The 23,052-nt window shown below is 37.8% G+C and overlaps 4 protein-coding genes across 4 annotated transcripts; 1 reads left to right on the forward strand and 3 right to left on the reverse strand.

Moving 5' to 3' along the window:
- Positions 1-646: 646 nt before the first annotated feature.
- mphosph10 (M-phase phosphoprotein 10 (U3 small nucleolar ribonucleoprotein)) lies at positions 647-7,895 on the reverse strand. The gene is made up of 11 exons (XM_029428504.1): positions 7,743-7,895; positions 5,933-6,596; positions 5,659-5,840; positions 5,396-5,564; positions 4,041-4,182; positions 3,814-3,881; positions 3,569-3,706; positions 3,376-3,483; positions 1,835-1,942; positions 1,513-1,743; positions 647-931 (listed from the first exon to the last, which is right to left on the reverse strand). The coding sequence occupies exons 1-11, from the start codon at positions 7,826-7,828 to the stop codon at positions 782-784; spliced, it is 2,046 nt and encodes a 681-aa protein (XP_029284364.1). The 5' UTR covers positions 7,829-7,895; the 3' UTR covers positions 647-781.
- mcee (methylmalonyl CoA epimerase) lies at positions 7,824-10,819 on the forward strand. Its single transcript, XM_029428505.1, has 3 exons — positions 7,824-7,948; positions 8,499-8,839; positions 10,456-10,819. The coding sequence occupies exons 1-3, from the start codon at positions 7,921-7,923 to the stop codon at positions 10,606-10,608; spliced, it is 522 nt and encodes a 173-aa protein (XP_029284365.1). The 5' UTR covers positions 7,824-7,920; the 3' UTR covers positions 10,609-10,819.
- Positions 10,820-13,933: 3,114 nt separating this feature from the next.
- On the reverse strand, positions 13,934-17,468 carry LOC115026022 (ferritin, heavy subunit). The gene is made up of 5 exons (XM_029458559.1): positions 17,174-17,468; positions 16,160-16,265; positions 15,098-15,244; positions 14,688-14,813; positions 13,934-14,397 (listed from the first exon to the last, which is right to left on the reverse strand). The coding sequence occupies exons 2-5, from the start codon at positions 16,259-16,261 to the stop codon at positions 14,239-14,241; spliced, it is 534 nt and encodes a 177-aa protein (XP_029314419.1). The 5' UTR covers positions 16,262-16,265; positions 17,174-17,468; the 3' UTR covers positions 13,934-14,238.
- Positions 17,469-19,601: 2,133 nt separating this feature from the next.
- Positions 19,602-21,969, reverse strand: rplp2b (ribosomal protein, large P2 b). The gene is made up of 5 exons (XM_029461126.1): positions 21,809-21,969; positions 20,661-20,784; positions 20,523-20,571; positions 20,086-20,187; positions 19,602-19,715 (listed from the first exon to the last, which is right to left on the reverse strand). Exons 2-5 carry the CDS (start codon positions 20,781-20,783, stop codon positions 19,642-19,644), a joined length of 348 nt encoding a protein of 115 aa, XP_029316986.1. The 5' UTR covers position 20,784; positions 21,809-21,969; the 3' UTR covers positions 19,602-19,641.
- Positions 21,970-23,052: the final 1,083 nt, after the last annotated feature.

The raw sequence follows: 23,052 nt of genomic DNA on the forward strand, positions 1-23,052 counted from the left end.
CAGAATTGTTGTGCCACACATGTAGGAAGTGGAACACCAGAGAACATAAACAGTAGACTGGCACTATCATCTGGGAACCTGAAGCAACAACCTCATTGCATCATTGTAAGCCACTATGAGCCTCCCCATACTACTTTTGTAGCTGCATACAAAAGCTGTGCAGTTGTTTTTTTAAATAAACAACACTTTACATTGACAGGACACTTTTAAAATGTGCTAAGTAACAGAGTATATTGTGTACAATGTTTTCAATAAACATTTGTTATTCAAATTATCAGTGAAAAACTGGCCAAAGTATTTATTTTCTTGCATGTCAAAATTACACCAACTACTGAAATTAGCTAGAAATGTACACTTATTTTATTAATATTACTGCTGTATTAATGTATATGTTGCATTTTACTGCTGTAGATGTTTAAGGTTGTGCTAATTTTAACTTGTGCACACATTTTATTTGCAAGGTTTGTGTATATTTCTAATTTTCTATACGCATTTATAAATAATAAAGACAAGACAAGCACTTTACATTCAGCTTTCCACAAAGGAAATTGCTCTTTGATGCCAAGTGCTATTTTCCTGTGAATTAACATTTGTTATTACAGTTTAAAATGCTCTACTCATTGCCAAACAAACAAAAACACATATGGTCACTCGATTGGTTTTTATTGAAAATGGAAACATTTAACAAGGATTACTTTCAGATTTAATATATTGCAGCTTTCTCATAAAAAAGAATCTATACAATAAAACGTTGATCTTCCACAACAAAAAATCACAGTTGTTATAACTTGAGTTTGCCGACAGAAACCTCTTTGAGTTTCTTTTTCTTTGATGACTGGTCCTTTGCACTTTTGATCTGACTTTTAACCTGGTCCTGCAGCTCAGAGAAGAAAGCTTGAGAGGACCGCAGAGCCTTGTCCTTCCCATCATCCTGAAAAAGAGGAACATCGTGTTAGTAGAGTCTCCTCAGGAACATATACAGTTTTATTTATTTATCTATCATCTAAGATTCAATGTAATGGTTATTTTGGCATTAACAAGGTGTGTAGTGCCTGGCTGGTGAAGCAACCTAAAGTAACAACACCACAGTGTAAAAGTGCTTTATTATATATGTAAAAACCCTGCATTCAAAATTGTATTCAAATTTTACTTTAAGCTTTAAAAGTTTAAATATTTGTAATCCAGCAAAATGACAGTCAGTGATATATAACTACATATCATTTTATGCAGTTAAAATTACAGATGCCTAAACATTTAAACATTTTAAAGTTGTAGCAAAAAGGGCGCCAATTTTTATTATTTTATATACTTTTGGCTAGTTTGATCTGTAACAATACCTCATATTTTAGTGTTCATAAGTTTTGTGTGTTCATTTTTAAATCACTAAAGTAACTAGTGACTATAGCTGTGAAATGAGGCTGAGTAAAAACTAAAAATGTTCCTCCAAAATATAAAGTGGTATAAAGTTGCATAGAACGGCACGTGAGAAGGGACATGAAAGCAAACAATCACCTTAAGTAACTTGGCTTTGCCTCCTTTTGTGAGTTTCTTCAGATTTTCTGCGACTTCAGCCTTTGACAGCTTTCTGTTTTCTCCAGTTGTACTGGCATCTTTAAGTTTCTGTCTCTTTTCTTTCTCCTTGATCTTTACACGCTTCACAGTCTTCTTGTGGCGTCTCTCACGCTTCTTGTCTGTTGACGTCTTCTCAGTATCACCCAGAATATCTCCTGCTTTGTTCTTCACCTTTGGTTAGAGGAAAGTATTGTTAGACACGCCGTGTAACTAAATATACATAGATCAAAATACATTTTAGAAAAATGGATTGGTGACAAACCTTGACTTCTTCTGGTGCAAGCAGTGTAGCATCACTAGCGCTGACTGGAGCCACCTCCTCCATTGTGACCGATGGCAGGTTAGACACCACTTTGACCTCGGGAACAGTCTGGGGACAAACGGCAAAAATTATATGTTCAAATTATCAGTTCACATTTACAATTTATTTCTATTCCATTTTATACATTGCATTTGGTGCAATTATGCACCAAAGCTATGGAACACTTTACCTGCAGACATTAGGGAGGCAAGCTCGCTAAATATCTTCAAAAGTCAGCTAAAACATCTTTTTACTTTAGCCTTGTAATGGTGATATTTTATATCTCTTTACTTTAGCCTTGTAATGGTGATATTTTATATCTCTTTACTTTAGCCTTGTAATGGTGATATTTTATATCTCCTTACTTTAGCCTTGTAATGGTGATATTTTATATCTCTTTACTTTAGCCTTGTAATGGTGATATTTTATATCTCCTTACTTTAGCCTTGTAATGGTGATATTTTATATCTCTTTACTTTAGCCTTGTAATGGTGATATTTCATATATGTTTTATCTTAGCCTTTTAATGGTGAATTATTACTGGTTTAACATTGAATGTATAAAGGTAACTAGGATATATTTTCAGTGTGTATTTTTGAAAAACTTGAGATCAAATACTGTTTTACCACGGGAACAAACTGGAAGTTTCTCTAATAAATGTGTTTACATGTTCTTTACACAATTAGTGGAAAAGTGAAAGATTAAAGAATATATTGGAGAAAAACTGGCTTTTACCAATAGGTTTCATAAAACTTAACAAACAGGGGTTTGTTTATGAAGCGGGCTTTAACCAAGATTTTGCCAAAATAATCTGGACTCACAGAGACGTCTGTGTTTTCTACTTTAAAAAGGTCAATAAAGAGGTTGTAAATAATGGGTAGCAAAGGGAGTAAACCAGTTGAAGGGCCACAGGGGCCCATTGTTGATCTCATACTTTCAAAATATGGCCCTGATAGTTTAAAACATTTACAAGAATGGTGTGCCAATGTTATTTTATACTATTTTAATTCTGCTATTTTATAATGGTTCTTCAGACTCATTTACATCAACACTGTGATTATTGTACAATAAATGCTCTTATTCTCTCTAATCTTGTACTAATTGTTATGTTTTTGCTGTGAAGCACTTTGGACTGCAATTCTTGTATGAAAGGTGCTATACAACTAAAGCTTATTATTATTATTATTATTATTATTATTATTATTATTATTATTATTGTCTCTATTTACAGAGATTGTTTTTTGAGCGGATGGGATGTTATACATTTAGATACGTCTTAAATTGTTATAATGCATTAAGTATCACATATTAAATTGAAGACTTGATTAACCAGTTAGATTTAAGTTAGAAATTCTACACAATGGGTTTTGCTAAATACTATGATTTTCTGGCGAGGGCTGAAACTAACTTCTACAACTTTCAGATGTGTTCAAACAGCCAATCTCAATATTTTAGGCATATTTGGCGACTTTCAGTCATTGCTGTCAGAATGCAAAACTTACTGGTTTAGGTGTAAAGTGGAAGTTGGAGAGAGCATCCAACTTTAGGAAGAGTGTGTCCATAAGCTTTTGAATTTCTACATGGGATGGGTTGTCCGCCTCTGTCTTTTTCTAAAAGAAAACACAAAAAATAATGAATGCAGCACAGATTCATGCGTGTTGGAAAGTAGCAGTAAAAACAAGATAAACGTCAAACCTGATTCTGCTTGAGGTATTCCTGCTCATAGATTTCTGCTAAACTCTGCTTGCTCTTCTCATGGTCCAACGTTAGCCTCTTCTTGTACTCAAACACCTCCTCTTTGGGCTTCTCTTTTCGGACCACATCATCAAACGCCTTACAGAAACACAAGCCAAAAGGCACTGGGTTATAATCAGGAAGCAAAAAATAATAATTTAGTTTTTTTTCAGACAAAATAAAAGACACACGTTATTGTGACTAACCTGGTCTTTAATTCTCTGTTTGATGATGTCTTCAAGCTGCAGTGTGGTTTCCTCAGTGATACTAGGGGCTATAAGAGCAAAATATTGTTATCAGATTTGAAATAACACAAAGAAATAAATTCCTTGCCATAAAAACCTAAATTAAACAACAGAAACATAACAATGGTGTGAATTATCTTAGAAAGCCAAAATAACATGCACCACACAAAAGAAGAGGAGTAACTCACCCATCCTGGATGTCTGCTCAAACTCCACATCTTCCTCCAGCATGCTGTTCTCTGGACGAGTCTGCGCTGTTACCTCTCCGGTTAACTGCCAGGGCTTGTCTGAAAGAGCTGCTTTCTCCAACTCATCAATCTTCTCTGACATCTGCAGGTTAGAACAGCAATAGGATAGGATATAATAATCTTTATTATTGGGCATTCAGACAGAAATCAGCCCTGCGCTAAAAGAACGCAGGGGGTTGCGTTGATGGGAGCGTGTTGCCTCGGGTACCAGTGAGCTATAAAAACACAATCCAGGAAGTCCAGTTTGAGGGACAGATCTGTGAATTTGAGGGATTTTCAGGCCCTTTCAGACATGCACTCTTACAATGTTAGTCTCATGTTTGAATAAGCGTCCTGGTCCCTTTTATGCAATAATCAGACAGCAATCTTACTAGATCCAACCTAGACAGGAATGTTGTCTGTATTGAATGCCATCAGAATGACGCTAAGGCTGCAACAGAGATAGAATGAAATGTTCGTCTTGTACTGCCCTCTAAGACCACTGTCATTTACTATGTCAATCATCATCTCTTATGTCCCCCCTCGTTATATTTTCAAGTTTCAGTAATGCCAGCTGCATGAATGAATATATGAATATCCAGCTAAACGCTTTACAAAGACTAATCATTAATATCATTAATGCATCTTTTGGAGGAAAACAATATCCTCTGGGAACGTTTGCTTACACGCGTTTGATTGGCCAACACATTGTTTTTGCTTGATGCTCACATTATTTTTCCCAGAGCCTGTTGCGTTGGCACCCCTGACGTGTCGCTGGACTGGCCTCTTTTAAATGAATGAGGGCTGCAATTTTTCTCAGAGAGTTATGGTTGCTCTGAACACAGCCTTGGTTGTAGGCTGACTGGATTACACTGAAGCAGCAGATCTGGCTGTTATCAAACTTTGATACTTTATTAGTTACCAACAGAAATGTGTCTCAAGCATTGACAAATGTCAAGAACCGACATTTGGCATCAAATTCTTGATCAGATTTTTTGTCATCTTTCTCTATTGGATAAATACTTCCTGACTGAAGCATTAATTTAGCATTTTATTTAGTTACAGGTCTTGTATGGCTGCTTTTTGTTACAACAACATTAAACACTGATGCATTAGAGAAGTTTAGCATATTGTTTAAACAGAAAAAGGGGGTGTAGAAAAACATTTTCATATCCTCAATGTGGGGAATAAAGTATTGTTTTGGCATTTAAACTACATATTTTTTGCACATAGCCCACTGTTAGTTATGACTCTTGCACCACATTTAAGCCACACGGACAGTCAAATCAAATGAGCAAAACTTTAAAGCATATTACCTTTTCTTGCCGTTTCTCAAATGATGACTGTGATGGAGTCTTTGCTGAGCTTGTAGGAGGTTTTTTCCCAAAAATGTCCTCCACGTCCTCTCCCTCGCTGTCCTCGTCTCCAGAGAGGTTAAAGGTCACTTTCTTATGGGATGCTTTGGACTGCCCTCTCTCTTCATCCCTGGCAAAGGGTAGATACAAACATGCTGGAATCAACCCTACGGGCTTATCCCACACATAATAATATGCATTATATCATTTTAAATCACACTTACTCATCGTCAACCTCCTCTTCGTCATCAAAATCACCTTCCTCTGCATCCATTTCTTCTTCACCATCTTCCCGGCTTTCATCCATGCTGTCATCCTCGCCATCTGACTTGTCATTTGCTTTAGCTGGTTCACCATCCACAGCATCAAAGAAGTCCTTGTACTTGAGATTCCTGGAGCTCTTTACCTGTCAATATAGACAATAAATCAATACATTTCCTGTATTCCATTCCACCAGAACACAACAAATTAGGTGAGAATAAATGAGAAAATACATACAGTGTTCTTCTTTTTCTTTTTGGTAGATAGGACTTGCTCTAAGTCGAGATTGTCGTCATCATCGGAGGGCAGGTCCTGAAAATAGTCTAGCTCATCTTCGTTCTTATCATCCTTTCCCTCTTGCTTGTCCATAACATCAAGAAAAGACTCCATCTCTGATAGTTTGAAGAACGTATCATCAACCTCAGAGGGAACCACTTTTGTTTTGGAGACTTTCCTTCCAGTCTCCTTCTTCCGTTTCTCGCGCTTCTCCAGAGCATCTACATCAAAATCTAAATCAGAGTCCTCATCTGTGTTATCCTCTGCCCCGTCCTCAGCCTCCACAGCCATTTTCTTAGGCTGCCTGGTCGGCTCCTCCTCCTCCTCCTCTTCTTCATCAACATTTTCATCGTCCGCCTCTACTTCTTCCTCAGCACTAGTCTCTTTCTCTTCAAGCACTGTTAATGTCTCATCTGACAAAGCTTCATCAGCTGCATTTTTAAAGTGTTTCAGTACAGCGTTGTTCTGCAGCTCCAGTTCCTGCCAGATCTGCTCTTCATCAAAGTTTTCCACCACCAGCTGAGCCAACGGGCTGCCTTTATAATCAGCAGGCTCCTGACCTTTGTGGAGGTCATACAGGGTCTTAGTCAGAGAGGTAAAATCTGCTGCCACTCCATCTTGAAGGCTGAAAAGGTGGAAACACTGAAGTCAGTATGGCAAGTCTGGTGTATTATTAAAAGCAATAGAGTATTTTTTTTAATTTATATTTGTCCAAAAGACAAACATGAAGTTAGGTGAAAGTCTGTAGTATGCAATCTACAAGTACATAACCCAACAATATAACTATTACATTCTTATGTGATACACTTGATACCAAGAATTGGAAGTAACTTAAGTAATTATTATGTAATAGTATGTCAACAATTTGGTATTTTAACATTTCTTTAAGAGACAGTTTCAGGGTTTTTTCCACAATGGTTTATTGCAGAGTTGACCACAAAACCCAAAATAAAGACCACCTCCTTTAACATAAGAATTAAAAAAAACTTTTAGGGAATAAAAAACAACAGTATATAAATGTCAAATAAAATACTTTAGGTACTATTTTAGACAGCAAATATTTGTTTAGAACAGACATTATCTAGTAATGACATTGCTTGAGAGACAAGAGGCGTCTGTGTGGCTTACCACCAATTTATACAGACCACAAGACATTTTAACTTCCGAAACTATATTTATTTCTGGCATTTCTGTGAATCACAATCACATAATCATTATTTCTATTGTACTGACGGTTTCTCCCACTCTTCTAAACAAAACTGTGTTGATGCAGTAGGGTCAGCTGTCCACTTCGGTCAATTGTATAAGGAAGTCAGAAGTTTTTATTTTTGTTGTATGAAGTAAACTAATTTCTGTTAGTTTACTTCATACAACAAAATAAAAACTTAAGTGTAGATGCAGGATATTTGAGTCATCTGTGGTGGTTGTTGTTGTTGTGGTCCTCGTTGACAAAAGAGTAACTTACATGGGTTAATTTTCCTTCCACTTGTTCTAACCGCGTGTAACTGTGGTCATCATACTAAAGACATGTAGTCACGATAACATGGAATATTTACTTCAAAACAGCGACATGGTAAATAATAAATATCTTCCCAAACAGTCCTTAAAGTATCCAAAAGGGTGACAGTTAGCTATCCTGTGCTAACGCTAGAAGTGCATGCAGTTAGCTTTAGCTAACGGTTAGCTAGTTGAAACGCGTCTCTTTTAACATGCGTAAACAACATTTTAAAGCTTTTTCTACAACGCAAACACACACACAGCAAACACTTGCCTTAGAAAGCTCTCTGGTTGGGCTGTGTTGGCATTTATTTTCTTTACACATTCCTCCAGCACGCTCCACACAACTACACTAGCCATCTTTTCTCCCACATGCGTGTACGTGTGTGTCTCAGGTAAACAGGCTCGTCTGGAAACTCTTCCGCTGCTATTTCTGGTTCCGAGATACAAACATGGCGTCCGCCGTGCTGAAGGTTGCAGGTTGGTTTTTGTTAACAATTATTTAACTACCAAACGTATACTTTTATCAGTCGTTCTCTGATTTATTGTAGAACTTCAAGCAAGACTTCAGTGCTGTTAAACATTATCTGCGTTACACAAAGTTGCTGTCCAAGTTAAACCTATGTTGACGTTACATCATGGGTTTGTGTTGTTGCAACGTTTGGGTTGGAGCCTACTCGTGTTTTGTGTCCAAACAAGTGAATGTATTAATTTTATCTAAAGACATGCAAAGCTAACTTTAGTCCAGTCTTATATTTACCATTGTGCATACTTCAATTCTCATTTTAAATAATACAACTGAACTCTCAGAGTTCTTTAAATTTAACATTTTGACGAACGCCATAGCTGTACTTTTGCAAAAGCTTACTTAACCCTCTTAATTTCACAGTGTGAAATAAGATAGTTTCCCAACTTTGACGCTACTTGAAGGGAAAAGAGTAGCAACTGTATGTAAAAACTCTAGGACTAATGTTCCAACAGATTAGCCACAATAATCTAATCTCACAATATTTTTTATATTTTTATTCAGTGGCAGGTCTTTCTAGATGTTCTCGTCTCACACTCATGAGAGCACATTCAACAACAACACCCCTCCATCAGGGCGTGCCTGGATCACTCTGGAAGATTGGGAGGCTGAACCACATTGCCATCGCCGTCCCCGATATGGAGAAGGCTACAGCTCTGTATCGGGACGTACTGGGGGCCACAGTGAGTGCCAAGGTGCCCCTACCTGAGCATGGTGTATACACTGTGTTTGTGGAGCTCGGCAACACTAAGCTGGAGCTGCTCCATCCTCTGGGAGAGAAGAGCCCGATCGCTGGCTTCTTACAGAAAAACAAGTCTGGAGGGATGCACCACATTTGTATTGAGGTGAGAAAGCATTGATAGCATGTTGTAGGGATTAAAATCAGTAGACACTTTATCAGGTGCACCTGGTCCGTATTTTGTAGGACTTTAACCCTCAAACAAGCTTGAATAGAACTTTCTCATTATAAAACTGGAGCAGCAGAACAGGCTTAACTAATAACATTAATATAGGCTTCATTTCCTTTTATGTGTGCAAGTGAGCCAGCATGCAGAATAGGCTTACTTGGTAGGAGAGATTTTGACTTGTCATACTTGGTAAAGCACAGGTGTTACATTATTGGTGGCTGTGTTTGTCATGAGCCAGTATGCACAATATCATGACCTGAAACCAAAGATGCTAAATATAATTCTGCCATCATTAATTTCATTAGTTACACTGTGTATGTCCTTCTGTGACAGGTCTTTTGTCTGATGAAGGTCTGAGGACTGAAACGTTCTGTTAATAAAGTGGATTCAAGTGATGGTCAGCGTGCAGGATTATTTGGGATTAGTCATGAGTCTTTGATTCTACGCACCTGTCACAAAGATTGTATTTTGTGCAAGAACTGAACGAAGAATTTAAATAACTACTGTGATGTGTTGAAATGTCTTCCGTGAACAAGGCCAGCAGCAGTGCCCAAATGGCACTGACACACCTAAATTGAATGTATCCATTATTCATTAATTATTAGTTACACCTGTTTGATGGGTGGAAATGTCTTGCCTTGAAAGTGGTTTAATGTTACAAAATAATAGCAGCACTGTTTGTGCAACAAACATCCTGTCGCACTTTATCCCAAAGGTGCTCCTTTGGGTCTTGTTCCTGGAGACACTCAATTCCAGCTTTTACCTATTAGTAGAAGACTTGCAGTGCTTTCATACCTATAGGGAATATCTGTGTGAATTTGCACATTTGGTTTGCTACTTGTTAGGGTTCCTCTGTGTAAGCTACATCACTATAAACTAGAAGGGGACTCGGAGAAAGTAGATCTCCGTCAGAGCCTTCCCGCTCCAAAATGTAATGGGCCCATGCTAGACCCTTTCATCAAAGTTCTTGAAAATCAGGCCAGTAGTTTTTCCTTAATCAAACAAAACATAACCTCCTTGGCGAAAGTAACAATAATTTATTCAATAGCCCAACCAATATTAGCTTATTACAGATACATCATTACCGGTGTATATGTCAATAAGTAACAAGCATTACAGAAATGTCAAAGGAATGCATGCAGTAGTCAACCAGAAGTAGAAGAATATTTTTAGTATGTCCACCAGGGAGCACTGACACGTTTTATTTGTGAACTCTAAAATGTCCCACTAAATGCAAATAAAGATGTTATGTGTTTATGTCAAAATACAAATTGTTGTCAGACTTTTTAAAACTGTTAAACATCAATATTCGGTCTCTAATTAATTTTTATGTCAATAAAGCTTCTTAAAACCAAACATATGACACTTACAGTTGCACATTTTAAACCCTATCTGAACCACTCAGCCCTCTCTGTTATACTTTGGACAACAATACAGTACATACAGTATATTTCCTGCTCTCCAAACTTTACTGTGCATTAAAGATTATCAGTATGATAGAGTTTTCAAACCAAAGTTTAAAAGATAATTAACCGTTTTCCTCCCGATTGCAGGTCGACGACATTAATGCTGCAATAGTCGACTTGAAAGCAAAGAACATCAGAACTCTGTCAGCAGAGCCTCGGATAGGTGCTCATGGGAAACCAGTGATGTTTCTCCACCCTAAAGACTGTGACGGTGTGCTAGTGGAGCTTGAAGAAGCGTGAACACTGACTTGGGAGCTGTTAATTCACTTTTATATATTCCACAGTCAGTTTGATAACAAATGTTGATCTTGTAATATTTGTCTTTATAGCACTAAGGTTTAGTCTTCTCATTTCAGAAATGTTCCTCAAAGTTGTTCCTCCAATTCTGTTCTTGACTTTCCTGTTGTGTTGGGAATAAATAAGTGTTCAATAAATGTCCATTTGCATTTGAGTTAGGAGTTTGACTTGGCTTCATTCCATTATCCTACAACAATATATAATAGGATGACTGCACAAAGTATCAAATACATGCTGCAGGTAAAAACTGATTTCAAAAAACCTTTTCAGTATTTAGAATGTTGCTGAATATCAGAATCAGAAGTCCTTTATTTGTCCCACGACGGGGAAATTTACATTGTTACAGCAAAGAGCAAGAGTGTAAAGTGGTGAGTAAGAATTCAATAGAATAAAATACAGTAACAGTAATATAAGTACAGTCATTGGAAAAAAATGTGTAGGAGTGAATATTGCACAAGGCATTGATAATGGCACACAGTGTTGGAATAGACTTTTCTTGGTGTGGTGGTCTACCAGGGGCCGTGGTGATTGTACAGTCTGACCGCTGCAGGAAGAAAGGACCTACGGTATCTTTCTGTGAGACACAGCGGGTGAAGCAGCCCGTCACTGAAGGAGCTGCACAGTGCGGACAAAATGTCCTGGGGGGAAGTGGGACATGTTGTCCAATAGAGAGGACAGTTTAGCTGTCATTCTCCTGTCTCCCACCACCTCCACAGTGTCCAGAGGCCTCCCCAGGACAGAGCTGGCCTTCTTAACCAGTCTGTTCAGTCTCTTCCTGTCAGCAGCCGAGATGCTGCTGCCCCAGCAGACCACTCCATAAAAAATAGCTGATGCCACCACAGAGTCAAAGAAGGTCTTAAGGAGTGCCCCCTGAACCCCAAAAGACCTCAGTCTCATTAGCAGATAAAGCTGCTCTGTCCCTTCTTGAACAGAGCAGCAGAGTTATCTGACCAGTCCAGTTTTTTGTTCAGGTGAACGCCCAGGTACTTGTAAGATTGTACAATCTCAATGTCCGTTCACTGGTATTGGGGGGAATGATGGCGCCTCCTGAAGTCCACCACCAGCTCCCTGTTCTTCCCTGCGTTGAGCAGGACGTGGTTCCTCTGGCACCAGAGGGCAAAGTCCTGTGTCAGCTCTCTGTACTCCTCGTCATCCCCATCAGAGATGAGGCCGACAATAGCAGGTTCTTCTGCAGGTGACACTTTGCTGTATTGTGGGTGAAGTCTGCAGTGTAGAGGGTGAAGAGAAACGGTGCCAGAACCGTTCCTTGGGGGGCCCCCGTGCTGCAGACAATCGTGTCTGAGTGACACTCCCGGGTCCTCACGTACTGTGGACGGTTGGTGAGGTAGTCCAGGATCCAGCTGGTGAAGTGGTGATCCATCCAGCACTCCAGATCACTCCCCCAGCAGCCTGGGCTGAATGGTGTTGAAGGCACTGGTAGGTGAACTGAAGTGGGTTCATCGATGGTCTCACAAGGGGTCGAAGATAGCCAAAGACCAGCCTCTCCAGGGTCTTCATCAGCTGTGATGTCAGCGCCACCGGTCTGTAGCTGTTGAAGTCCTTGGGGTGGGGGGGTCTTTGGCACGGGTACCACACAAGATGTTTTCCACAGTTGTGGTACCCTCCCTTGCTTCAGGCTCAGGTTGAACAATAGCTCCACAATCCTGCACAGTTGGTCGGGGCAGGATTTGAGGAGCCTTGAGCTGATGCCATCTGGACCCGCAGCCTTTCTTGCCTTACACCTTCTGAGCTCACTCCTCACCTGGTTGGTTGTGAGGGACAAAGTGCAGGTAGTGGGTGGAGGGGTGTGTGTGAGTGGACAAGCAGGAGACAGAGAGGATGTGTGAAGTAGCTGACAGTGGGGGGTTGAAGGAGGGGGAAGGGTGGAGATGGCAGGGTCGTTCACCGGTGATAAGAACAATGGAGGTTGCAGCACGGGGGAATGAGCCGGGGGAGGGGCGCCTGACAGATCAAATCTATTGAAGAAAATGTTCAAGTCATTCACCCACTTTAGGTCCCCCGTGGGTTATATATACATATATTTGTATATATATATTTATAAAGAAAAAAAAGAAATATATTTAAAATATATGTATATAAAATAGAAAGTCAGTATTGTTAATGCAATTTTAATAATGTAACAAATGAACACATTTTGTAATGTTTGGGAATTTGTAACCATAACATGACTGGTATAATTTATGTTTATAAGATCTACAACTCATGCTGTTTTAATTCCACTATATTGATGCAGATTCCCAAATGAAAAGGTTTACATTGTGATATTTTGTTCATGAATTTCTAACTTTGATATGCAACGTTTCCAAATAAGATGGCACACTTTCACTACAAGGAAGGAATACAAATATAAAAAACTTATGAGGTGAAACGCAAATAGGAACCATGCTTACAGAGTGTTTAGGCGTGCAGTACCGTATGTTAAAAAAATCCAAATTCAGACACATTTTCTTAACATGCTTTGTTCAGTATATATCAAAACTTCTTCCTTCAAAGTTTGATTATGTACGATTTAAAACTGCATCTAGGTCACTCGTAGAGGGAGTGACACAAGTACCAACAGTCTCTCTAAAAGAAAAGAAACTCATTGCGACGCAGGTCCACGCAAACGTTTCATTTACTGTTCCTGTTAGAAATCCCCAATTACTTGACTTTGTAATATAAACTCTAATATAATACTCCAAACATGCTTACTATAACTAGTCTTTGGATCCAGCAATTGATCATAAATGAAACTGTCACTAAAATGACAAGTGACAATTTGCTAATGCCTTGAAACACGAATTGCAGACGATCATAATTAGTTTCACGTCAAGCTACTTATTTTGGCTTCTTGGTGTATATTTTCTAGAGACTACAGGCTGAGGAAAACTGTAATTATGTTCTTTACATTCAGATAAACATTGTGATTATTTACTCAATTACCACTCCTTCAACTACCAAAACGTTTTACTGTCCATTAGTTTAAAGACCATTACTATAGCTAGCCTTTAAAGATATGTCATTTACGATGATGAACATAGACCCGACAATAAAGGCTTTTCAGAGAAGTTCTCACTTTGATTACCCAAGTCAAATTTTACTACAGCTGTCAGCTGAGTGTCTAGTTCTGTTTTCTGTTAATGGAAGTGAAACAGATTATAACTACACATTTAAACCCATTTGTCAATGGAGGAGTTTTCCGTTTCCGTTTTCCAGATACAGCGCTCAATTTAGACCTCGAAGTTTAAAAACATAAAAATTAGACAAATCAGAATCCAGAGGGTTCGTTTTATTCATTTTGATTTACAGCAGCAAATACAGAGATGACGTAGGTATCGCTGACAGCAGAGAGAAGGGCAAGACACAAGAGTGGGCTTCAAATGGAACAGCTCACCGCTCTGGGAACAGGATTAGTGATTAACTAATGTGGAGGAAATGGCAATAATGGCATGAGTAATACAAGCGATTTAATGAGTAGCCGGTACCATGCAGATGGCAAAAGTTTGAAAACATTTGAAAGCAAGTTACAAATATACATATATTGAAAGCTTTTGGAAATGTGATCTGGATGGTTTAGTCGCTTGTTTTGCCCATGGTGTGTTTGTCAAACAGATACTCGGCCATGCCGTTCTGAGGAGCTCCCATGCGGCGAAGGTTGGTCACCCAGTCCCCCAGCTCTTTGATGGACTTCACTTGCTCGTCCAGGTAGTGTGTCTCGATGAAATCACACAGCTGAAAGAAAGTTAAATAAAAATTGACAGAAAATAGAGGAAACTTTCTGAATTTGCAATGAACAAATCCATCTCTAAAGTGCAGGTGTACAACCAATGTGCACGCCTTAAGTGCTTGTGCTAAGATCTGAGTATGCTTATAAGCAAGCAGTGACTGGATCAGTATCTGGATGAGCTAATTTACTCATTAAAAACACTTTAGTCATTGTAATTTAGAGAATTTGGGATTGGTGTTTTCAAAACTAAAAAATATGACATGGAAGAAAGAAAAAGCCACAATGTAATACTCACATGTGGGTCATTGTGATCAGAGCAGAGCTTGTGCAAGTCCAGCAGTGACTGGTTCACGCTCTTCTCAAGCTGCAGGGCACATTCAAGGGCCTCAACTCCACTGCCCCACTCATCCCTCTCTGGCTTCTGCAATACAAAGCAGGTCAGGAAAACAGTGAGACATTTATTAAATGAGGCAGGAGGTCAACGACCCAACCCAGATAGCAAGCCTTATTTCAGAGCGGGAGTTTAACGGGTTGTGTTTTTGTGTCAGTGAAAGATAAAAGGCTCAGCACTCACACCCTTTGTATCTTGCATCTATGTTGCAACCCAACATATGCTATATGATAGCCAAGACCAGACGATCTCACAACCAGAGTTGTATCGAAAACACACATTGTATGGTCACAAAAACACATACGAGCTCATACTTTGACATCTTGCAGGAAGATTCTTCCCCCCCTCTGGTTCTGCAGTTTCATCAGCTTCTCGGCATGCTCGCGCTCCTCTTGCGACTGATCACGGAAGAACTTGGCAAAGTTGTGCAATGCCTGGTCATCCCGGTCAAAGAAGTATCCCTGTGAGAAGGACAAAGTGGAACATCAGTGTTGTAAAAGCTAGACATTTCCTTCAGGTGAAGAAAGAAAAAAGAAAAAGTCCTGAAATGTGGCTGAAACGCAAGACACAATTACCTAGCTGCAGAGATAATGACACAGCAAAAAAATAGCCGCACATGCCGAGTTTTATATGCTTTCAAGTCCAGTCCAATACAGACCACCACATCTCAATACCTTTCAACTTTTAAGCACTGCGTCGTCATTAAAAAGGTCACACTACTACTACTACATGCAACTATTCATTACAGATTGTTGAACTCTGTAACACAATGTTTGTGAATAATGCCCAAATAAGAGCCCATAGAGGTATGGCAAATAAAATACAAAACATTGCAACTAAACATGTATTTTTATTGAATATAAACCTTTTAAATCCTTTCTGAAAAATAGCAGAGACAGTGTTAAAAATAATTTTATAAACACAGCTGTGTGTAGAATCAATAGGTGAAAGCTGTGCTTAGAACTAAAAAAAGTCAAGCGATGCACTCTTGCCCCCATCTGTGTACATAATCACAGAAGGAACTTCAACCTTTGTTTTATAACTCAGCCCCTCAACATTGATTATGCAAACTGACATGTTCTTTTTGTTTGTTGGAAAATGGCAGCTCAGATGGTGGCTCGTATTCATCATGGCAGTGAGCCGATTGACTACCATCACCCACCATTTAAACCCACTCAGTTTAGCAGTTACATAACCACATCATAGTCTGGAAAAAACAGGAATCAGAATCACTTCTCGATAAGAAATGAGACAATCATAACTGGCATACACAGTTCCCCTTATGCAGCCATCCGCTGTTTTCCACTTATATATTTGTTCACACAGCTGTTTTTGTAATGCCTGAACACTCGTTTCCATATACCTATTAGACTCACCATAGACAGGTAGACGTAAGAGGCATACAGCTCCAGGTTGATCTGCCTGTTTATTGCAGCCTCGCAGTCCTGGTGGAAGTTCTGTCTCACTTGGGAACTCATGGTTCTGTAAAGCGTAAAACAAATCCTGATTAATAGATTAACAAACAAGAGTAAACTCATGCGTGTGTAACTTATGGCATGTTTGATGAAGACTATAGAGTAATTATCACAAAAGGAACAAACATGATTATGTGATTTTGAGCTACTCAAATGTGAGGTTTGCCGTTTTTTTTGTAAAATCACTTTTATTTTTTATTGTTATTATAAATGATATAGATATTAGAAGAAATCACATTGGGCATAATAGTAAAGCTGTCTTTAGAGCGAAAAATATTTTTACTTGGTAAAACTGACTTAAAAATGTGCTATGCTTAAAGTAGATATAAATTAGATCAATAAAACAAAAATATTTGATTTAATTAGTTGAATTAGATGATAAATGACTAATATTACTGGCGGCATTAACGAGCCGAAGTAAAAACAATTTCCAGAAGGCCATATTAACTTAGCAGGGTTTAAAATAAGATATATAGATATATATATATATATATATATATATATATATATATATATATATATATATATATATATATATATATATATATATATATATATATATATATATATATATATATATATAATTTTAGCCATCTTCAAAATAACGTTACAATTGTGTCAAACATCGCATGAAAGTACGAATTATGGAGAGTTTAAAGTCACGACTGTTAAAATATAGTTACTTAATCAAAGCAGTATTGTCGTGTGTAATGCCTGGCCTGAAGGGATAAGCAGGTGGGTGGAGAGCCAGCTGCGCCAAGGCCACACACGGCAAGGAGATAAACAACCGCACCAGTTAGGTTACTACTTTACTCTGCTGAACATATACCAACAATAACGTGCTCGTCTGTGTAGTTCCGTCGACGACAAGTAAAAATACACGAGAAGACAAAAAGCTTAGAGATGAATTCTTACCAAATCTCAGTGGCAGGTTTTCTTGTGAGGAGGTCGAAAAGAGGTCCGTTGTTAGCAAAACAAACAGCTAGCTAGCAAGCGAATTAAACGTGTTCAGGATAACTTAAACAGCTGTTGTTTTAAGGTAAATCAAATTTGATTTGATGTTATTAATATAGTCTGAGTGATCAAAGCGATTATTAGGGTTTGAAGACAGCTGAAAGGTTGCCGTTCAAGCACTGTTGAAGCAGGTAACCTTCACTGTCCGCTAACGAGAGGATCGACTGATAACCAGACTGTTGGCCCGTGACGTCACTGCGAGGAAGAGGGCGGGACATGGAGACTGCGCCATGTCTCCTCCTTTTTATACTATTGCTATGATGAATACTTAGAGTTTCAGGTTTTTGAAAGTACATTTACTAAAGTACAAATAGGTGTTACTTGTGCTCTCGAGTATTTCTGTTTTATGCTACACTATAAATCTACTTCAACACACTTATAGTGGTGGAAAGCAACTAAGCTACATTTTACTAAGCGCTTCTTGGCAAAGCTCCTAATTACTTATCTTCTCTTTTAAATATGTAAATCATAATCTTCGTTCTCTGGACATTTTGCGATCTCTGTGTTGCTGCTACTTTGTAAAACACATTCTTGATCTAAATGGGACTAATCTGGTTAAATAAAGGCTGAATAAATAATTGACTCAAATACTGTACTTAAGTAGGGCCTACAATTTTGAGGTTTTTCTATGTTTTGCTACTTTATACTTATATTCAATTACATTTAGAAGCCGATATTGTATTTTTACATTCATTTGACAACATGAGTTACGATTTACTTGATAAATACAAAATATAAATGATTAATATAAATTAAACTACCCATCAGGATATAAGAAATTAACTCCACCTTGTCCAGCTGAAACATTAAATTGTATCCATAATCATAATCCAATGGTATAATATGCATTTTTATGAAGTAAAAGTACTTTTACTTTGATACTTTAAGTATGTTTTAATGCTAATACTTTTTACTTTTACTAAAGTAAAAATTTGAATGCAGAACTTTTACACAACTTTTTTTCACACAATTTAGGAACACAATACAGCCCTGAATCACCCCAGAAAGAGTTGCAGTGCCCCTATCCTATGATTGTGAATGGATAAACTAGCTCACTTGTTTTGGCAGGATATTTAGGATTAAAAGCATTGGAGCGTAAGAAAGGGATCAAGTTTATTTATACAGCCCAAAATCACTAGTTTATATCAGAGGACTAACAATGTCTACTGCATACAACATCCTCTATCCTTAGACCAACAACAACTAAACAACTCACACAGAACCACCATCTACTGACTCAGCTTTGAACACATGACATGACTCATTTTATTAGAACATTTAAAAAGTTGGGGATTAAGTAACATACTTAAAGTCACACACCAGGATATGACTAATTGGCTTATTGAGACATAACTTCTCAGTTTCTTTGTTCAAAGTTCAGATCCTCTGTGGCAGTTGGTTTATGGTAATCTGATTAATTGTAATTGTTCTTAGGAAATATCTATAAACTAAAGAAAAATATCAACAGACATTAAAACTTTAGGATGGATCCTGCTCTATTAACTGATTTTGGGCCATCTTGATTGTGTCTATTAGAAAGCACTGCCTGAAAGGTGCAAAGACGGCTTTAACAGAAATAAATGTTGGCCTACCTATAGCATTTCTCACAGGCTAATGACAGCTGTAAGAGCATACAATTAAGTTCAATTTTAGTAATTAAGTCCTCTATTAGTATTGAAATGGTTTTGTAACACAGCTTGGGATAACAATAATTATCAGTTCAGTTATAGTGGAGTTTTGACATCCAGGATGTTGACTCCTGAAAGCATTTAGTGACTTGTTTGTCCAGAGTAAAACTTAATGAGTGAAGCTTCATCTTTGCTCTTTCATTTCACAGATTTAAACAATAAAAACACTCGCTTTCACTTGTTTATTGATTAGCAGTTGTTTTGTAATGAGCTCTCATGTTTGATTCATATAAATCATTTTTTAGGCAAACAAAGTTTGTGTACATTGAACTGACAGCACTGTGGCAGCAGTTTACCTGGTCGGTGTTTATAACTAAGCAGTAAATAATGCAGGCATTACCCGGGCCCGTCTGCTATAAGGATCAACTTACTATCACCATGTAATTCAAAAACGTTTTAAACACAGCGTATCATTTACTCCCGTGTTTGGGGCATACAACAGTGCCACCTTTTGATCACTGGGATCTATTACATGTTTCAAGAGTCCATAACTAGCATTTAAAAACTTTGTCTGCCTTGTAACCTTCCAGGAGGCTGCTCATATTGTACCTCCATAATAGTGACACACCCTTTTTCTACACTACTAAATACCAGTAACACTTTATTTACTGGGACATTCTTCAGTGAAAAAATGTAAACAGTTTGGTGTTTTTTATAAATTTTATTCATATTGGAAAAAGTTTAGTCGAACAGGCCGAATCCCATGTCGTCATCGGACGCCTCAGACTCCTCTTTCTTCTCTTCCTCCTTCTCAGCTGCAAAACAAAAAGCACTTGGTATTATTTCCTGCTTTCTGCACCATAACATTGAACAAACCACTAAGCTCATGAGATCACCATGTTATTCATAATCATTGACATTTATGTCAACTACAGGGTTTACATGACAATTTGTCATTTTTCTTAATATGCAAATTATGACAAGTTTCACAAAAATTATTCTAGCATAAACATATCAAACAATTACATTATGACTTTTACCCACCAGGTACATAACTGTACATTTATTCAAAGTAATTCTGGGAAAAATCATGATTACCAACTTATTTGGTTTCATGTAATCATTAACATACAAGATGAAGTGTCATTGATGCTGACAAACAAGGTGCTAAGCTGCAAAACTCACCTGCTGGGGCAGCGGCTCCACCTGAGCCAACAGCCACAGAGCTGGCAACTGCTACAGCACCACCGCCGCCGCCTGCTGGCATGCTGGCCAGTTTACCGTAACCTAAGGAGACACGAGTTGGCAGACATAAAGCACAAGTGATAACATTGACACTCAGATAGCCAGAAACAAGATAGAGTTCAGACACAGTACGTTGTCATCAGATATAATGGGGCAATTTAGTCGTGTCGTAATACTCTGACGGAGCTTAAATAGTCATTTCTGGCCTCAAAGTAGAAACATGTTTTATTCATTTTAGCTATGTGAAATTAACACAGATTGTATAAGCCTGCTTTTATATATTTTGCCTTTTAGACAGTTATCGTGCACTCCAAATGTATAGTAAGTACAGTAAGAAAACATTCTTCACTACACAGACAAACGTACTGACAACTCACCTGTAGCGATCACCTCCTCCACATTCTTGCCTGTGAGCTCAGTAATGACCTGTTGAGATCAAATGTGTAAATATCATAAAGGCAATGGTAGAAGAACTGCTACCACAACATCACAATAAGGAGCAGACTGCTTTGTACCTTTGTCAGGCGTGTGTCGTCAGCCTCAATGCCAACACTTTCCAGGATCTTCTTGAGGTCACCGGCCTTAGGGTTGCCATTTCCCCCAAGGGAAGCGAGCAGGTAAGCAGCTACGTAACGCATTCTGCAAAAATAGGAGAAATATTCAAACTTTGAGCAGAGAAGCAGACCGGAAAAAGAAAGACATGTAAAAGTTTGGCCACCTTGCAATAATTGTAAGTTATTTTCTGAATAAAATAAGGTGAAACATCTACAAAACATAATTAACTACTGCAATTTTTATGGCATTTAATCTATTTATATGAATACATTTATGAAAAACAGAGACTATGTCCTTAAGTATTTAGCAGCACCAACAGTCCCAGATTACCAGCTGCAATCAGATCCGTTTTTCTAGTCTGAATTTTCTATTTATATTAGATTTATTGTATTTCATAAATTATCTTTAACGGTCTCACACACGTTGCATGTTTCACATCTGACAGCCTGGCAACTGAAATAAAAACCCTTTATTTTTCCTTATGGTTCACTTTATGTTAAGATACATTACGGATTAATTTTAAGACATTTAACAAACATTTGCTCTTTGCTGGTATGTGAAATAAATATCTATAGGTCGCTTTTTTGTGATATTAACAAGGAAAAAAATACATGATACATAATTTTTTTATGGTTATCAACACATTGCTACATCAGTTTACATTTACAAGATTGTTGTAGTAAAACGTTTGAGATAATTAGCATGGCATTTCAAAGTTAACAACAGTTCGGTGCTGCTTGTCTGGCGGTATAAGCAGGAGATGACCAGGAACCAAATCTAAGCAGCTATTGAGTCTTTAAGTTAACGGTATTTAGCGTAATATCTTTGTTGTGAAAACGAAGTGGATTTACTCAGGTAAAGAGTTTATAATGTGTCAAAACAGCAGCTAGTTTTTACACCCATGTGGTGGCGCGTTCTTCAGACCCGTTGTCAAAAGCTAATTTAGCCACCATGGACGTTGCGGATGTTGAAAAGGAATTAAAATAGCTAAAATACCGCACGTTAATGGTTTTCAGCTACCAGGGTTGAAAGAGTACTTGTTTATTGGGATATCAAGCGTATTATTTTGGTGATCCATACATTTATTATCGTATAAAAAGACACTCACTTGAGCTAGACGGCGAACGCGTGTTCACTTCGAGGTTAGCACGGGCAGAAAGGAAGCCGCGTCATTCGATGAAGGCGGAAGAAACCTCGCTTCTTCTTCTTCTTCTTCAGTTTTACGGCGTGTAGCTCCACCAGCGTTAAGGTGCATTACCGCCACCTACTGTGCTGGACTGTGGACCATAATTACGTTTCCCGTAAAAAAAAAAAAAAACTTTACACTTTTACTGAAAATGTAATTATATTGATTGGCTCCGTTTCGTTCATACATTGGAATAGTCTCCCTAATCCAATGTCAAATTCATTTTTAAGACTTCCACTCTAAACTTGAAACCTCGCTTTTTCTTCAGGTTCAATAAAAGACAGAACACAAGGTAAGTCGCCACCTGCTGTTCCTGAGGCTGTCTGACAAATTCAAAGAAATAAATTACATGTGTGCATACTATTTATCCCACCAACAAATCTGAATCAAGATTTGTGGTTTTGGAAAAAATGAAGAAGAAACAACTAAACATCTATTTTATTTTGTCACACATTAGAATTCTGGGGGAAAAAATCGAGGAATATTTTGACAAACCAATCCTTCAATGATGTAGCCTAATGTTTGAAATGTCAGCAGACTGTGAATTTTACTGGGGAAATGACATCCATTAAAACAAGTTCTTGAAGTCTTGCCTATTGTTTTAACCTTTAAGGATTGAATTTAGGAAGAAGGCTACTTTGAGTTATTACTTTTCTGTTAAATTATTATTTTATAGTATTTATTTATTTTTACTATAGTTGCATTATGTCCTGCATCATCATCATATTGAGAGTTGAGTCATGCGTGTTATGTTATCCTTCATTTCTTTATGTTGCCTAAATGCTTTCTGTTTTGAACATGTTGTGTTGATTTCTAAAATAAAGTTTTAAAAAATCTTCCAAAATTCAGTTTAGCATGATTTATTGTGATCGCAAAACTTCCTGTAAAGTACAAGACAGATAGACTGGTGACAGGAAGTATCCAAAATATGAGGAAGTCTATCTTGCAGTCCAGTTCATTGTCAAAATAACGGGAAAACCTTTGTGTTTTTCTTTTAGTGTAAAATCTCTGGCTGTTTGGGCAAAGGGTTACTTTAATTTTTTATTTGAAAATAATGTGGAACATGCAATAGGGCATGACAGTAAAAGTAACAAACCTTAGTCGATCCCTGTATGTGTTAATATCTCCCCATACTAAATTGAGCTTTACCTAATTTTTTGAAAATA

Source organism: Cottoperca gobio, chromosome 3, assembly GCF_900634415.1.
Source record: "Cottoperca gobio chromosome 3, fCotGob3.1, whole genome shotgun sequence".
Classification (NCBI taxonomy): domain Eukaryota; kingdom Metazoa; phylum Chordata; class Actinopteri; order Perciformes; family Bovichtidae; genus Cottoperca; species Cottoperca gobio.

Excerpts from the sequence above, each read along its gene's own strand:
- mphosph10 (XM_029428504.1), bottom strand. The coding sequence starts at position 7,828 with ATGGCTAGTGTAGTTGTGTGGAGCGTGCTGGAGGAATGTGTAAAGAAA. Across the intron at positions 4,183-5,395 it reads TTGAGAAACGGCAAGAAAAG|ATGTCAGAGAAGATTGATGA; the intron begins GTAATATGCTTT and ends TCTAACCTGCAG. Across the intron at positions 1,744-1,834 it reads TTGCACCAGAAGAAGTCAAG|GTGAAGAACAAAGCAGGAGA; the intron begins GTTTGTCACCAA and ends CTCTAACCAAAG.
- mcee (XM_029428505.1), top strand. The coding sequence starts at position 7,921 with ATGGCGTCCGCCGTGCTGAAGGTTGCAG. Across the intron at positions 7,949-8,498 it reads CGCCGTGCTGAAGGTTGCAG|TGGCAGGTCTTTCTAGATGT; the intron begins GTTGGTTTTTGT and ends ATTTTTATTCAG. Across the intron at positions 8,840-10,455 it reads TGCACCACATTTGTATTGAG|GTCGACGACATTAATGCTGC; the intron begins GTGAGAAAGCAT and ends TCCCGATTGCAG.
- LOC115026022 (XM_029458559.1), bottom strand. The coding sequence starts at position 16,261 with ATGAGTTCCCAAGTGAGACAGAACTTCCACCAGGACTGCGAGGCTGCA. Across the intron at positions 15,245-16,159 it reads CTTACGTCTACCTGTCTATG|GGATACTTCTTTGACCGGGA; the intron begins GTGAGTCTAATA and ends TCCTTCTCACAG. Across the intron at positions 14,398-14,687 it reads CTGATCACAATGACCCACAT|CTGTGTGATTTCATCGAGAC; the intron begins GTGAGTATTACA and ends ACTTTCTTTCAG.
- rplp2b (XM_029461126.1), bottom strand. The coding sequence starts at position 20,783 with ATGCGTTACGTAGCTGCTTACCTGCTCGCTTCCCTTGGGGGAAATGGC. Across the intron at positions 20,572-20,660 it reads ACGACACACGCCTGACAAAG|GTCATTACTGAGCTCACAGG; the intron begins GTACAAAGCAGT and ends TGATCTCAACAG. Across the intron at positions 20,188-20,522 it reads GGAGGAGGTGATCGCTACAG|GTTACGGTAAACTGGCCAGC; the intron begins GTGAGTTGTCAG and ends GTGTCTCCTTAG.